A 16,472-nucleotide genomic window follows, 5' to 3' on the forward strand; every position below is an offset into this window, starting at 1 on the left:
ACTAATGTATCCCCTAATTACTCTACAGGCAGGACTACTAACAACTTGCTTGTTAACTTTCTGGCAAATCCAAAAACAAATGTACCCTGTGTAGTAACTTTTTATGACACTTGGCGTCAACGCTGGCTTGTGACCAAACCCACTACAATACAATTGAAAGGCATAACAATGACACCCAATTTGTGATTTCAGAGTAGCTGATGGTATTTTGCATTTGAGAACATTGATCCGATTTCACCACTGCTGATCACACAAACACGTGCTATTACAGAAAACAAACATAAAACAAATTAAGAGAAACATGTTTGGTAAAGATTGAGGAGGACACGCCCTTAGCGGATGAGACAGGGCTGTGTTTAGTGAGATTATCTGCCACAACGCTCTTTCACTGTCGATTAGAAGGACTGTCTCAGGACAAGATGCTCAGCAGTATGTGTGTTAGAATGAAGTGCATTAATCTGTCGTCCTGCAACACTTGCTATTTCCTACTCTTGGAGCAAATGTGGTATTTATTACATGCACAAGGGCAGGGGGATAGGTTAATGGTTACACTCTGGTGTATGAGTTCAGAAACGATTCTAAGATCTATTGAGGACACCTGGGAGGTTTAAAAAGTAACCAGGATGTGTAGACTAAAACTGAGACAAAGAAAACATCTGATAGTTCATACCCATAACAAGTTGCTCTTTAAATTTGAATAAAAAAAACAAAACACTGGAATGATTTATTACAGGATTCTGTGCGTGGTTGTTCATTTGAACGGTTATTTAAACCTTTGTGCGTGGATTCTACCCAACCAGCCGTTTTTTTTTTTTTTTTTTTTTTGTATATAAAATGTGCTGAAAATTTGTTTATGTTGTTGTACCCAAAGACATCAATCACAAGTTTTTTCCTTTTTTTTCCCAGATTTAACTGCTAGTTGGTGCTGTCTCCAAATATACAATGCCGTGGAGGAGAAATGAGACACAGACAACCAAAAATTATTTCACATAAACTGATCTCGACCTCCATAGTGAGTTAACCTGCTGTTCCATCTAACTTCCTTTAACATGGGTCTATCCTCAAATGAAGTTGTTTGCTGTATTGTTATCACATATTTTCCCTTGGAGTGCTTGACTAATTTATGACAAAAACATATAATTCACAAACCATAGCTAAGTTGTGTAGTTACAAGTGCACTTTACACCTGAATACCTTTGGCTTGTTGGACCACCACTCCACTCAAATTGTACAAGAAGGTGAACATGATGCTGGGATATATATGGTGAAGATGGGCATATTTTGTCATATTTTTGTATTTTGAGGAGGCAAGCTTTGAGAGTACAGCAAGCTGTCGTTGTGCTGTGATATCTTAGGTACAGCACTTTTTATTAGGAACAGGATATTGTGTAGCATGATTTGGTGTTGGAACAGTCTGGAAGTTTTGCAGCTCTGCAGGACAATTGTCTTTGCAGGTTTTAACTGTTTGCTACAGTCACAAAATGTTTCTATTTATGATAACTGTGCTCCTTTTCATTTTTTAAAAAATGTTTGTCCCAAATAAGACAGGGATCTCCTTAAACCCAGAGATATTGTTTCATTGTGACAGAGCCTAGTTAGTGTTATGCGTTATGGCAGTAAAATCAGTTAAACCAGTCCCATTATGAGTGAAATAAATAACATTAATTACAGCATGTTCCAGAGAACGCATCATAAAAGAACTTTACTTAAAAAACAACAACTTTAAAACAGCATACCAGAAGTTATTTTAAAAACAAAATTCTATTAATCCTGTCACTGAAAATACAAATAAAAAAAGCAATCTGTCCTTTCTCACATTTAAAGTCATTTAAATAATTCTGAGTGTGCTGCTCGCAGCATCTCTTTTTAAAACCAACAAAATAATAATCATTCATTTACAAAAACAAATGTGTAGCCATACAAGCAGGAGTTCAAATTGCTGTCCCTCAGCACCTCCCTCCAGTTCTCTGAGAAATGTTCCAACCGTAGACAAGGGCAGATGCTTTATCTCTTGTGTACCAGCAATGAAAGATATATATAGTTGACGAACAGGGGGGTGCTAAAGGCTTTCTGGAGGGGAGCGGGGAGCCTCTGCCACCTTCCACATTTTGTTCTAAGGGGACTCCCCAAATCTGTATTTATATGTGGGATGTCACCATGGGATGTTAGATGTACTAAAGTCAACTTTCAGCATCCTTATTTAGGAATGATTATTGTACAGTATGTTCAGCATGGCTGTGGCCTTGTGCTATAGGAGCAGATGAAATGGAAATATCCTAATAGTAGTAGGATTAAGGTGCTTCATTACTTTAACTATTTTTACCAAGTGTTCCTTGGGGACCACAATATGTGTCCCGACTGAAGGAACGAGGGGATAAATACTTCTGTTCAATTATTTCATTAAAAAAAAAAAATACTCACCAGAGTGCCTAAAGGTATGTTAATAAGGAGGGGGTTTGTTCTTAAACATTAAGGACTAAATAGAGCAGAAAATATCTTAATTAGAGAGCTGAGTTAGGTGCTTTATTCAGCATGTCTGATTCTAACCATGGAATTTCTATCGCTACAGTTCTAGCTCAGAAGATTTGCCCTTTGGTTTTTTCCAACACTGAGTTCTCTCTTTTCAGTCGGCTGATCCCAGAAATGATGCATCAGTGGCAAACCCTGCTGGGCAGTGAAGATCTTTGTTTTTACATTCAATTGGAGTGGAGTTCTAATTTTAAATCCTGTATAGTTATGTTTTTTATAATGGATTTAAGTGCAAAATAGGACCTGTTGGTTAGACATATTTATGTCCTCTTTAGGTGTTGCCTGTTTCACAAAGGGACTCTGTTTTTTTAAAACATACCTGTTGCTACTGTGGATGTTTTAATGCTACAATGGACTCGACATCCTTTGCTTCAGAGAAAATGTGACTGACTGACCATCACTGGTTTTCTGGGGCAACCACGACCAAAGTAATGACCCTCACATCCAGATTATTAAAGTTACTTTAGCCAACTTCACTATCTGCAACAGATTTGGGTTATCGGGAGAAACCAAGTCAAGAACCTAAGTGCTCCTCGAGTGGAACAAAACAAGTCCCTTTAAGCGAAATACCGCATTCAAACCCCTACCCCCCTGACAACGTGAGAATTTCAAAACACAGCCAGTCCCTTGAGTTCTCAATCCAGTTTCAGGTAGCTTGGTGTGCTGTAGTTGAACATCAGAAAATCTAATTTGTAGAGTTCGAAGAGCTGCGTCTGGTGATGGGAGCTGATGTTCTGGAAGAATTCGGCAGTCATTTCGTCGGTTGTGCGGGTGGACTTGGCGTAAGTTGGGAAACGAAGGTAGTCGATGACCCCGGCCAGCCGGAGAATGTAGTTGGAGTCCTCCTCCAGGGTTTCATACTTGCCCACCAGGTCGTAGCGGATGTGACAGGGGTGGCAGAGGGAGTAGACAGTCTGCCAGTGCTCGTTGAAGGGCTCCTCCTTCTGCGTGGTAGGGTGGATGAGGTAACCCACAAATTCCTCAAACTTGACATCACTGCCGCTGTGCAGGGCCTCCTGCGTGGCGTTCTTGCGATGCCGGCGCACGATCTTGGTGCCGAAGCGCTTGTGGAAAGAGGTGTTGTACTTGCGGGTGAACTTGTTGCGGTAGGCTGACACCAGCCTCTCGAAGGGCTCCCTCACAAAGAGAAACTTGAGGTAGCTCTTCAGGCGGTGGTTGATCTCTGGGATGGTGTACTGGTTGAGGGTCTTGAGGTTGGAGGGGATGTGAGCCTCATTGGGAGCAATATCCATGGGGTCACTGTATTTGCCACGGCCAGTCAACACCATCATCACCCGCTTCCAGTTGGTACAGGCCACCTTAGGCACGTAACAGTAGATCATCTCATGTTCCTCGTCCACCACTAAGTGCTTGAGGTCGCTGGGAGTCAGAACACGCCGCTTGCGGCTGGAGGCACTGTAAGCTCTGCAGGTATCCGATACCTGGTCCCTCCGCATCTGGTGAAGGATGGCAGTGCTCGAATACTCCAGCTGGGGAAAAGAAATAAAAGCAACTTAGACATTATAGATTTTGTGGGTTTTTAGAAATGGAAATAACTTACAGGTAGCTCAACATTGTGAGAGCACAATCAACAAGGACGTTGTTGTGTATCGGTTACAAAAACAAATTTTGGCAGACAATGGTGCAGGCATTTATAGCACCACGGCACATGATAGCACTCTGGTTTGAGAAGTGTTTGATCCCTGTCTAGTCTGTAACCCCTTGCAATTCCGGACGTGGAGTTTTTTGTGCAATTACAGTTTTGTAACATAACACTGTCAAAACATGACTGGACATTTTTGATTCTCAATATGTTGCATTTTGTTGAACTAAATTGGTAAAACAAATCACCTTAACTCAACCCATCATGTTCACAATGGCTGTCAACCTACACAAAACTTCTCATCAATTATCATGAAATAAAGCATTAAAATTGACATGCAGTGAGCCTTAATTTGTAGATAGAAAAATGAAACCTGAACTGATAAAATAGCCCATGCCTTGGTTTATAATTGCAGTGGTTATGGTAATACCAAGGGGCTGGGATTGTGAAATAGCCTGTAGGGAACACAATAGAATGATATATTAGTTTTTTTTTCCATTCTTGTCTTGGAGACTGCAAGAAATTCAATTTCATTTCCCTCTGTTTCACTTCGAGTCAGAACTCCCTGGAAGTAACTACTTACAGCAAAATAAATATAGCCCAAATCACAGATAAAGTCAAAAGTACACTAAAAGACACATACATATATACACACACACACACACACACACACACACACACCTTACAAACAGAAGCACATATAAACTGCAATTACTCAAGAAGCAAATTTTCAATCATGAAAACTGACTGGGTTACTTCCATTATTTTACCTTTATTCTTCATTGTGTTTTTCTAGCGTTGATTCAACACCCAGATAATGCTTCTCACTAGCGATTCACTGCCTATTAACAAGGGCTTAACCTCTTGTATAATTAATGTTTAAAAAATATCTTCATTTTCCTGAAATTCCTTTTAACACACTCAGGAATTTTAATTATTTTAGCTGTTTGAACAGAAACTGTAACTATTTTAGGGTAACTGTTTCTAACTTTGTTATTAAAACTGCTGTTTTGTTAACAGTACTTTTATACCCTCTCTACCTGAATCAAGCCTCCAAACACCCAACATTTCCCCACTAGTATCAGCTTTGAATAAACTCACTTTTTAAACAGGTATGCAATTTGTTCTGATGTGCAGTATTTAAATACAAAGAAGCAAACTACCAGAGTAGCCGTACCCATAGAGCACTGGCAATACTATTGCTGTCTCCAGTAGTATAATGCCCTTAAAATGGAGTTTGTGTAATGTTGCTAATCTCCTACGATACGTGAGCAAAGCTAAAAATAAACAATAAAATCAATACAAAAACAACTAACTTATAAGTAGAAACTAGGCTGCATATTACAAGAAGTGTTAAAACGGCAGTTCATTCTAAGTAACATTTCCCTTCAGTTCGTGGATTTACATCAAATCCTTATTAAGTTCCCTCTCAGGCATGCTGCTGGATTCCCCCATACCCTCAGCTGCTAATAAGCTCCAGATATGTCAGCGACTGAAACAGAGCACACTTCCAAGGGAACACCACCATTGTTCATACAGTTGAGCACAGTGTTATTAAGTTGAGAGAACTGACATTAAGAAGGACTGTGTTTTAGATGACAGTGGCAGATCTGACTCTTAAAGCAGGAGTTTTTTCAAACTGACCTTCTGCAACTTATTGCAGGTGTGATGGGGACAAAACTGCAGAAATATTTGTCTACTCGAGTTTATTATCCAAACCCCTAAAAAGATATAGGCTTATATATTAGGTTTCATACTTTTTATTGGCAGAACATTGGTACTTCTGTTGGCTGCATGACTGAATAAATCTAAACAATAAGATAATGGGATGCAATTATAAATTTTATAATATAAAAGCATTAACTATAACTGGATAGCTAGAAACTGTCATTTTTTTTTCATAACTGTTTACATTGTCCAAGTACTAGGAATTCATTTTGTAGCTAACTGGTCAATAACAGTATTTCTTGTAATTTTTAATATGTGTCTTACTGATCAGAGCTCTTAAATTTACACTGCTGTGGAATACGGTTCTCAGAAATAACTAACAGAGCAGCTTGGAATTCTGCTTCTCAAGACTGCAAGCAGTGCAATTCAATCCCTGCTTGCCACAAAACATTATATTCTAGATTACAAATTCAGGTGGTTTCCACTTCATCAACATCATTACCACTGATGAAGGCATTAGCAGACCCAGTTCATTAGAGTCCTATAACTCTTTTTATTTTTCAATATAGAGGGTCTGTTTAATTGATGGCTTTGTCAGACCTCACATCTGTATTTCAAAGACTGTCAGACCCAAGGATATAACCTCAGCTGTCTGCCCTCGATTAATGTCTCCCGTGTGAACAGGCAATTGGTCAGGCCATCAGGGATTCAAGGACTGATCAGGTTAAAGAGATTTCAGTAAAATCAGGCTACACTCTCTAACAATATAGCCTGAAGAAGACCAGGAAGATACTGGCCTTGCTTATATACTGGTGGACCTACTTACTGAACAACATGTGCTAGCTCTGAGATATGAAGTTAAAATATGTTTTGTAATAACACCACATTGTCTTAATTCTGGTAAACTTCAGTCCTGACACTAACCTTACCCGATTATGGGAAAGCCACTTCATAAGCTGTTACAGTTCAACAGTAAACCTACTGTTTCTCTCCCATTAAAAGGGGAGTTTATAGGTTTACAACAAGAACATATGGTACCTTTCAAAGAAAGGCTAATAAAGTCACGAGACACAGCAACTTCAAAACAGAAGAGAAATGAAAAGGTAGAAATGCACCGGTTCTTCAACTGAAGCAGTAGTGCTTTTGTTTAAATCCAAATTCACTCTTGTGTTATTCTTTGCTATGACCTGTAGCACTTATCTGTCAGTCAAGTTCAAGTCAGGACAGACTAGAATGTAGAAAGAAGGCATATGCAGCACCATCCTGAGACACAAGGAAGTGGGGTGCATGCACAAGGTCACGCAGTGAATGAAGCACTGTCTGAATGTGGATTGGATCCCAAGATCTCCTGGCTCCTTTTCCTCAACTAAATGAAATGAGATTCAGGGTGATTGAAATCTAGCTGATGAATGAAACCCCATTCCCTCTTTGGAAATCATGATGTTGCTGTTCTTTACCTAAATTCATTGCCAAGCTATTAAAAAGAAACAAGTTAAAAAAAAAAAAAAAAACTAAATTCTATCCCAACCACATGCATTTAGCAGTTTTATTGTCCTCATCTTGATCCAGGCGCTTCGCCATCTGCTCTTAATTACAGTATCAGCCACCAAATACCAGACAACACAGGCTATCATCGGTGATAGTTTACAGAGGCTTTAGAACTAACAACCCTTTAATTTGTTTCTGTAAAAAAAAAAACAAGTGTCATTTAACCTGTCCTATTGGACAGCATCTAAATTCAAAATGAAAACCATTCCATGCCTCACATCCATCAAGAAAAGCAAGAAACCCTAAATAAAGCCTCATAATCAAAGTGTCTCACCCAAATAAATAAAACGACTGTGTTGATGAAAAAAAAGCAATCTTTTTGAGCAAGCAGTAGGGAGGGATTAAGCAACTGAAAACAGCAAGCTGTCACTGTCTTAAATGCTTGGCAATGAATTTAACTGAGGTACAACAATAACAACTTTGCATTAAAGTTATAATTCACAAAATCAGACCGACTAACGGACAACTACAGGTCAGACACAAACATCAAGGTGACTAGCCATCACTGTGTATCTTGTCTTTCTAATGTTGGGCTTTAAGTTAGAAAGTTAAGTGCCAAGGAGACTGATGCTAGCACCTGCTGGAGAGCTCACGAGCACCAAGCTGGCATTTTTGGCGCTGGCAGGAACCTGAAAGAGGTTAGCGGTGAATAGGAGATATTCTATTATAGCAGTGCCACCACATTGGCTTCCTGCAGCCACCTCAGCATAAAACAGATGCCCCCCCCCCCCATTAAGGGAATTAAAAGAAGCAGGCTGTTTTAGAACAACAATGACAGAACAGATTGTATGAAGCCCATTTCTTCCAAAGCCCCATTCCGCTGCTGTTGTGTGGAGATATGTCACCTCCAGCTACTTACCTGTGTGCACACTCTATCAGTCTAGCTCTATCTCACACACTACTGCATGCTTCAGTGCCTTCCACACTAATTATTAATATCTCCAACAGTAACCATATGGTTTAGAGGCAAGAAAGTATACAGTACAGGCTTTCCTTAGAAATCTTTATCTTCCTTTATATTTATTTTATTTTATATTATTTTTTTTCCTATTTCGGTATTTATCCAACAATTATGTATATTATTATATTTTTCCTTTATTATTTTTTATATATTATTTACATTATTAATATTATTTATAAAATTTTACTTTTTTTAAGTATTTTTTTTTTAATTAGGACAAAATTTTATTATTTTTTATTTTTATTATATTTGTATATTTTTAAGATATATAAATATCTTATTTTAAAATTATTTATTTCTTCCAAATTTATTATTACTTCTCTTCCACTTAGAAAATTAGTAGAACACTAACATTATGGCCCTACTGTGAAACTAAATACAAAATGCAGCTGAATATTCTGTAGGTTTAATGTCCAAGCACATTAAAAAACTTTCCACACGTCAGTTTCTCATCTTGGTTTGCATATTTGAAGCTCTTTCAAACACATAATTGGAGGAGTAGTTGTTTCAGTAGGTGTTCCATACTTTTAAGCATTCAATCAGAAAATCTGAATAAAACTAAACTAACTGCAGTCAAGCAGAAAAATGTTTTAACCAGAACAAACGTCTAAAGACCAAAATCATTTTTATTCAGATGCTGAACTTCTGGAGCCTTACATAGTTAGTGCTTCCAAAACAGTTGGTGCTACACAGATTGCTTTAGTAATACCACATAGATTCTATATTCTATATTATATGTGGGAGGACTTTGTTTACAACTATAGCCTCAAAAGCCACTCAGAATGGAGTCCTGCCTCCCTCATATCCTAGTGGAAAAGAAACAGTGTGGGCTACAAGTAGGCCCTGTGGTTTCTCTCAGAAAATGGGCTGTAAACTGTTCAAATAGCCGCATGAGGCAGATTCACGCTTTGGACAGACTTGTGGTTTGTTGAAGAGCAACAATAAACAGGTTCATGCAAGTGTGTCTGTACAGTATGTTTATTTAATATACTGTACTGTATGTGTGTATTAACAAATATTAATTTGGTGAATGTAAGCTTTGTACTGTGCATTAGTGTGAACCAAAGTTTAGCTCACTATAATAGTCTTGTGGAAAATTGATTTCTTACAGTAAAAATATACAAATACCTATTGACTAAGGATGTCTCTGAGATTAGGTTTAAGCCAAGAACTCGACACACTGTTGGATATTTTGTTGGTATTACTGGATCTCTGGAGTTGGAGAAACGTGATATTCTATCTAATTGATTATCGTGGTTGATTATCAGATTATCTTTCAACTGTAAACACCTTTAAAGCAAGTCCTGTTATTTTTGGGGTTTGTCAAAATCACTTCAAGCTGAACACAACCTCTGCTGTGTTATTTGGCTGCCCTAATTTCATGGAGTCGACTGGTGTTCTGTACAGAGAGGAAGCATCTGCTAATCAACTGCAACCTGAACCAACACAAACACAGAAGCCATGTCCTGTTCAATTTCATATCAATCTACTGTACCATAGAGGATTTCTGGTGAAGCATTTTTAAATTTACCATAAGATCTTTTAATTGGCTTTTAAAAAAGTACAAATAACAAAACAAGCAACATCCGAGATGAAGATAATTGAGTTTATGACATGTTATGCAGTATTAGCAGAAATAACACTATGTAACACAATTTTTGTTCCTGGGTAGTAAGTGTTATTTCCTAATTGCTTATGCCTCAAAAGTATAGAAAATGGCTATTATTCCCCACAAACTTTGCTTTTGTGACCAGGACAGTGATATTTCAAAATATCACTATTTCCAATGGGACAACAGGCACATGTGTGTCTTTTCGTTCACATAAAGTCAGAAAAAAACAACATATGAATCCAAATTAACATGTATTTATACTAAAGTAATACAAAAATGACTACAAAAGATTTAGAAGTGAGTAGTTTTTCGAGATTTACGATTATAGTGTATTTACAGTATAATCGTAAATCTCGAAAAACTACTCACTTCTAAAAAATTTCCCATTGGAAATAGTGATATTTTGAAATATCACTGTCCTGGTCACAAAAGCAAAGTTTGTGGGGAATAATAGCCATTTTCTATACTTTTGAGGCATAAGCAATTAGGAAATAACACTTACTACCCAGGAACAAAAAAAAAAAAAAAAAAAAAAAAATTGTTACATGGTGTAATTGCACAAAGTTTTCAGAGAGCAGCAAATATACAATACTTTTATACTGCTATATTTTAAACCAATCAACTAAGGCTTATTTAAAAGGAGTACCTAAGAAAGTTTTGGTAACGGTGCTTTGCTACCACAGGCAATAGCAATATTTGCATTAGTTTTCTACTGTAGAATTGGGAATGCCTAATTGCTGAGGTGTGATACAGGCCACAACACTTCCTTAGTTAGAGATACAGAGAAACAGGACCCTTGAACAAAGCTTGTTCTGTGACCCTGCTCTATTTCAAGAAAGGGCCTGGAGACTGTAAGATATACATTCTATAACTCAATGGCAAGTGTGAGTGTTGGTGTATTTAGGGTAACCGGATATGGGTTTGTTATGAAAGAAGTGTTTTTCTTTCGGAGATAGCTGTGGGTTTCTTCTGTGGCAAGCGGCACAGACAGTAAACACACACAGTCTGGTTGGTACTATTCAGGAAACTCTTTTAAAGAAGGTCTTGCCTTTTATTTTGCTGAACATAAGGATACAAAATGGTTCAAGAGAGACTATTTAGTACTGCTTGTATACATTAAGAGATATTCACCTAGTTTTCAGGTCCAATCCTGCAGTAAAAACTAATGCATTTTCAGAACAGTTTTATTGAAATTTAGCCAAGATACCAAGATCCGACCCTCTTTGAAACAGAATTTTATAGAGGACACAGTCTGTGTTTACTGTCTCACCCTCAACACACCATCTCCAAGAGAAGCAAGATCAGTCATATTTTATGTGATGGCCCTGGTATGGATCTTTTACCCAAAACTAGAATCACAACCCTGCAATTGTGAAAATAGTTGCTTGGCTTGCAGAGTTTCTTGGAACTGAACATATTTACTGCATAAGAATAAACATATCTCACAAAGGACAACCACTCTATGAATACTCTTTGTGAAGATGTTGCAGTGAAGTTTGCTCTATATTAATGACCCAGAGTCAAAACTTTTGAGACTGTACTGCATGAAATATCAGTTTGTGCAGTCCTGAACAGACATCTATTAAAATGTGCTCTTTTGGAACGTATATTGTAATGTATATAATTATGTAACTATAGGGTGCACCACATGTTGGTTTTTAATAAAAACATTAGTTCATTTCTGGCTCTTCTCTGAGTCAGACTTTAATCGAATCAGTGATTCACCATCAATTTTTTGCTACAGACCCTTTTTTGTTCATCCAAACTGCACCATGTCAGGATTTGGAAGTGAATGTCAGCGATATTCCACTTGTCATATAACAGGATGCCATTTCCATGGATACCATTTGCATGGCAAATTAATTAGTCATGTGAGTCAGTTAACACAAACACCCCCCTCCCCTCCTCAAAAATGGTTCATGCGACAATGGGGAAAGTGAAATATAAATTATAAAAATAGTTCATTCATTAGACAGTTGTGCCAATGCACTAATGTAACATGGGAAACGCAGCTGTAATACTGCTGCTCAATCATAGATGCCTTTCTTAAAAACCTGGAAACGATAAAGCCAGCTGTCAGTGGCACACTGAAGGACAGAGTGTGGGATTGTAAGTGTAGGGTGAATCTGTACATGCAGCAGAGGCTGATTGATATTCTAAAGCATGACTCTCAGCAGAAATATATTCCCCTGGGGGTCTGGAACTCATTTATTTGAAAATCAGTCATCAGAAAACCTTTTAGTTGAAAATACATGTACCATTGGGGTGATATGGAGTACTGCCCACATCATTGTTACTGAATGATGTCCAACCAGCCATTTTACTGCAAATGCCAAGAATTCAAATAGAACCTGACCTTCCTATTGAATAAACCTCAAAAGGAACCACTACTGAATATACAAGCCATGCAGTCTTTGACTGATCTATTGCCTGTGATGCACAGATACGCCAAAACATTTAAGAAAGCTTTTAATTTCCATTAATTAACATTTACCGCAATTAAGTGGAAATTGCTTTAGTCACTGCATTTCAGTAATCAATGTTAATTAAAAAGAAAATAAATAAAATAAAAAAACTAAGCTTAATATACAGCTATGGCCAAAAGTTTGCATCACCTAGAATTTTGTGATTTAGACCTAATTAAAAAAAAAAAGTAGCGTTTAAAAAGTGAGATACAATTTACATCCAAAATGCTGGGAGGCCACAATCTGGAGTCAAAGCAATTTGAATCAGCAACAAACAAAGATGCTTATTTCATAGAATCCAACCACAGCTTCAAAACTGGAAACACAATGCTGCATCTCATAGCTAGCCAGCAGAGGAAGTGCAGAGGATTTGCAGAATGATGACTGAGCTTTAGGCCCTGAGCTCCCACAAGCAGCAAACACGTTTACTTTACTGTTTAAGAAAAACAAGTGCAGTAAAGCAGCAAAGCTCAGTTAAAAAGGAGACAGCTTTCCAAAGCAGACACTCCAAGCCTTGTCACATCGCTTTGATCTTAATAGCAATAAAGGGAAAGCACCCTCCTCCACCTAGATACATACTCCTGTTGTGTCCACAGCAACCAACTAGCAGTCTTGTCCTGCCACAGAAAGAGGCTTGTTAGTTAGGGGCTATTTATCAGCTGGGCAAGCACTCGCCAATTGGACAGCAAATACTTTTGTCTCCTTGTGTCATTTGAAGTTTGAGTTCTATCAGAAAGCTATGGTATTCTCCCATACTTAATGCATACTTAAACCAAATCTGAGGTTAAACTCAAGAGGCTGCTCGGACTCAACCCAAAACACAAATTCAGAAACTCATGAGAAAATCACATGTGTGAAATTGCCTTCAAATGGAAACTGTAGTGGTTGAGCAATTGAGGTCATTCAAGAAGCAATTAAGTGCCATGACCTGGAATGATCAAAGCATACTCAACCTCTCAACTCAATTCAGGAATTAGACATTATAATTCATATGTTATATTCAATGCCATGCTGATTAAAACCAGCCCTAGAACATGCTTCCGATCCCCAGCAGAAAGCATCAACAATAATGTGACAGGGATAAGGGAAAAACATGCTGGAAAAACTGACAACAAAGTTTACAATGATTATTCCTGACTTTTTATTATTGGAGGGGTCTTTGATATTCTTCTTCCATGCTTCCACTCCACTCTTGACGTCTTTGAGAACTCCTCATTCAGCTTATTTCCACTTAATCAAAAGACTATTGTCATATACACTTTTAATTTAGATTTTAATTTTAGTTTATGCAGTTTGCTATTGGTTATTAAGATGCAAGTACTCTACAGGAGTTCATTTTCAGCATTCTCAAAAGGAAAGATCATCCTATGTTATGTAAAAAATGAAAAGAAAAAATATATATTAGATACAAACACACACACACACACACACACACACAGAGCCACTGAAAGCGTGTACTCTAACCAACACTTTAATAATACACATAAATAGACATAAATTTACATAAGGTATACACTTGTAATATTAATTTTGGGGGAATCTTATGATGTAATGGTATCCAGTACCCAACAGTTGTGGAAAAATGCATAAAACTTTCAGCTTCAGTTAATACTGTAGGAAAGCTTATTAACAAACGACCAACCTGACCGGAGGATTGCAGACATGGGTTGGAATACCACCACCTCTAGTCCAAAGGACTAGTACTTTTTGAAACTGATGTAAACTGACACTCCTACAGATCGATCAATCACATGTTTGCACCTCGACTACTGTACTGTGTGCTGAGAAACTGACAGCACCAGACGGGATGACAGAGGAAATATATTCTCTCAGCCATGTTGCCTTGCCAACCACGAAGCTCCGCCTGAAAATGTTTTATTGTTCATTACATTTGTTGCTATTTACAAAAATGCTAGCTGGTTGGTAGATTTGGGGGTTACAGCCTGTGAGTGATTAAACAACTATGAATTACTACCTACAATAATGAATGTGCTCACATACACACGCGGTCTTCACTAAAGTCCCCATTTAAAGACAATATGTTTCACTGTAGACCTCGGGATGAATTATTTAATTATTTTTTTAATTAGTAGTGGGAGAAAAACGGTTCAGCAAGTACAATAGAAGCTGCCAGAAGTGACAAACACTGAATTTATTAGGTTGGATACTAATGAGAACATAAAAAAAAAATACAAAATAAAAATGCAGATCTTTTCAAGAAAGCTGGGGGGATTTTGTATAAACGGATTTCAATATGTGAACGCTCGCCTTCCATTTTGTCAGAGAGAGCAGTGAAGTTTTTACTTTTAACGCTGTAAAAACACAGTCCTGATTGTGAAGCATCCGCACTACAATCACAACAGGTGATTTATTTGCACTATGCCAGAGCTTATTTTCCTCCCATAGGTGCTTGAGCCATGGAGCACTCATGAAATCGCTACCTATGCACCTGTTTGTATTACCAGTGATTAAAGCCTGGTTTTCAAACAAACTATACTGTAGCTCACCAGTAATGTATTGGTATAAGAAAAATGTGTTTTAAAAAAAAGTTATTTCAGCTTCCAAATCACTTAAAATATGCTGACGATAATGTGAACACCACCAAGCTACAGACAGCGAGCCACAAATTTATTAGTTTTAAAGTATTTAGTAAAATGTGGCCTACTTTTTGATCTCGTTAATACAACCCTTTGCTAATGACATCTTTTTTTTGTTTGTTTTTTTTCTTGTGGTGGGTGGTCGCAACCCAGTGTAGTATTATTTTCAGGTACATGGATAAAAAGTGGTTCACACTGCGCTACCTCACGCATGCCTAAAAAACTTCAAAACATCTGCTTAGAAAGCACGTAAGTGCCCATTCAAATCTGGTCTTGTCTGTTTCCAGTTTAATTTTGCAAAAAATAATGTGTAATTAATGGCAAATGTACCTCTGTTTGACAATAGGAAAACACATCACACTGCAATTGATTGCACCTGAACCAAAATCTCAGTGTACCACTTTCAATGTGACAGAGTACCACTTTTTACCATTACACAGGTAAAGTTGTGGTATGTATACCACACTGAAACAAGATACCCCTTTATATCACTACACCAGTATAAATCTCCACATTTTAGTAAAATGACTTTACGCTTGTTTCAAAGATGCAACGTTTTAAAATAAATTCAAACGCCCAATAAACTTCACATCCCGGGCAGAGGGAGAACTCAAACATAAAACACCATTAAGCAATTTGAATGCTTATTCACCACTGCTACACTCTGTTAGAAAATGTACTTTGACTGTGACTGTGAGAGCACATCTATACATTTGTTTTAAGTACTCTGCCAGAGGACTACTGAGACACAGACATGAACTAGTCCTCGTCAGATTTAATTCGCCTTGGGTGAGTGGGAGTTTCTAACCCTGGTATAAAAATAGCACTACTCGTCTTAACTGCCTCTGCTTAGCTTCCATTTAATGTCAAAGCACTAATTGAGGTTAAGTTACTGTAGTTAGGACCACATAATTAAAGTACATGCTTAAAAGCAGGCAAATGTAAAACAGAGCGCTGCCTTTTTCAAAAAGACTGGAGCAATTGCAACTGTATTTAAAAAACAAAAAACAAACAAAAAAACACATTCCCAAGGCCACCTTTATTATACAATTTGGTGTGTTCCATTGTGTGTCACTCCTCTCAACTCCACATTAGATTATGTGTTGTTGTAGATTGTTCTACCTCTGTGTTATTGTGTACAGGCGCACTACACCATTAACAACAGCATCTGCTGGACTTCTTTTTATGTTCATTAATGCAGAAAAACAATGCAATTTGAGTGTACTGTAGTACCTGGGTTCAATTACATATATTATATTACCAATGCTGTACATTATCTCATTCTACAATTGTTCTTTATTTAAATTAACTTACCACAACAGGGCTACAGACAGTAAGTGACTATCACTGAAGTATAGGAAACACTTTTAATAAATGTTTCGGACCGTGCCTTCAACCACATTGTTGCTGTCTGTACGGTGTCAGCTCTCCAGATTAAGAGAGGAACAGCCACCAGTGCTTGCAATCCAGGATACATACCACATTCAAT

The 16,472-nt window shown here is 37.6% G+C and overlaps 1 protein-coding gene across 2 annotated transcripts in view; it reads right to left on the reverse strand.

Moving 5' to 3' along the window:
* Window positions 1-301: 301 nt before the first annotated feature.
* The window catches only part of LOC121318473 (carbohydrate sulfotransferase 11), a 63,473-nt gene continuing 47,302 nt past the window's right edge, over window positions 302-16,472 (reverse strand). For both annotated transcript variants that reach the window (XM_041255185.1, XM_041255184.1), the window contains exon 3: window positions 302-4,019. In XM_041255185.1, coding sequence (XP_041111119.1) covers window positions 3,165-4,019 — 855 coding nt within the window. In that variant the 3' untranslated portion in view covers window positions 302-3,164. The remainder of the gene's footprint in view (window positions 4,020-16,472) is intronic.

The sequence above is a fragment of the Polyodon spathula genome, chromosome 7 (genome assembly GCF_017654505.1).
Source record: "Polyodon spathula isolate WHYD16114869_AA chromosome 7, ASM1765450v1, whole genome shotgun sequence".
NCBI lineage: Eukaryota > Metazoa > Chordata > Actinopteri > Acipenseriformes > Polyodontidae > Polyodon > Polyodon spathula.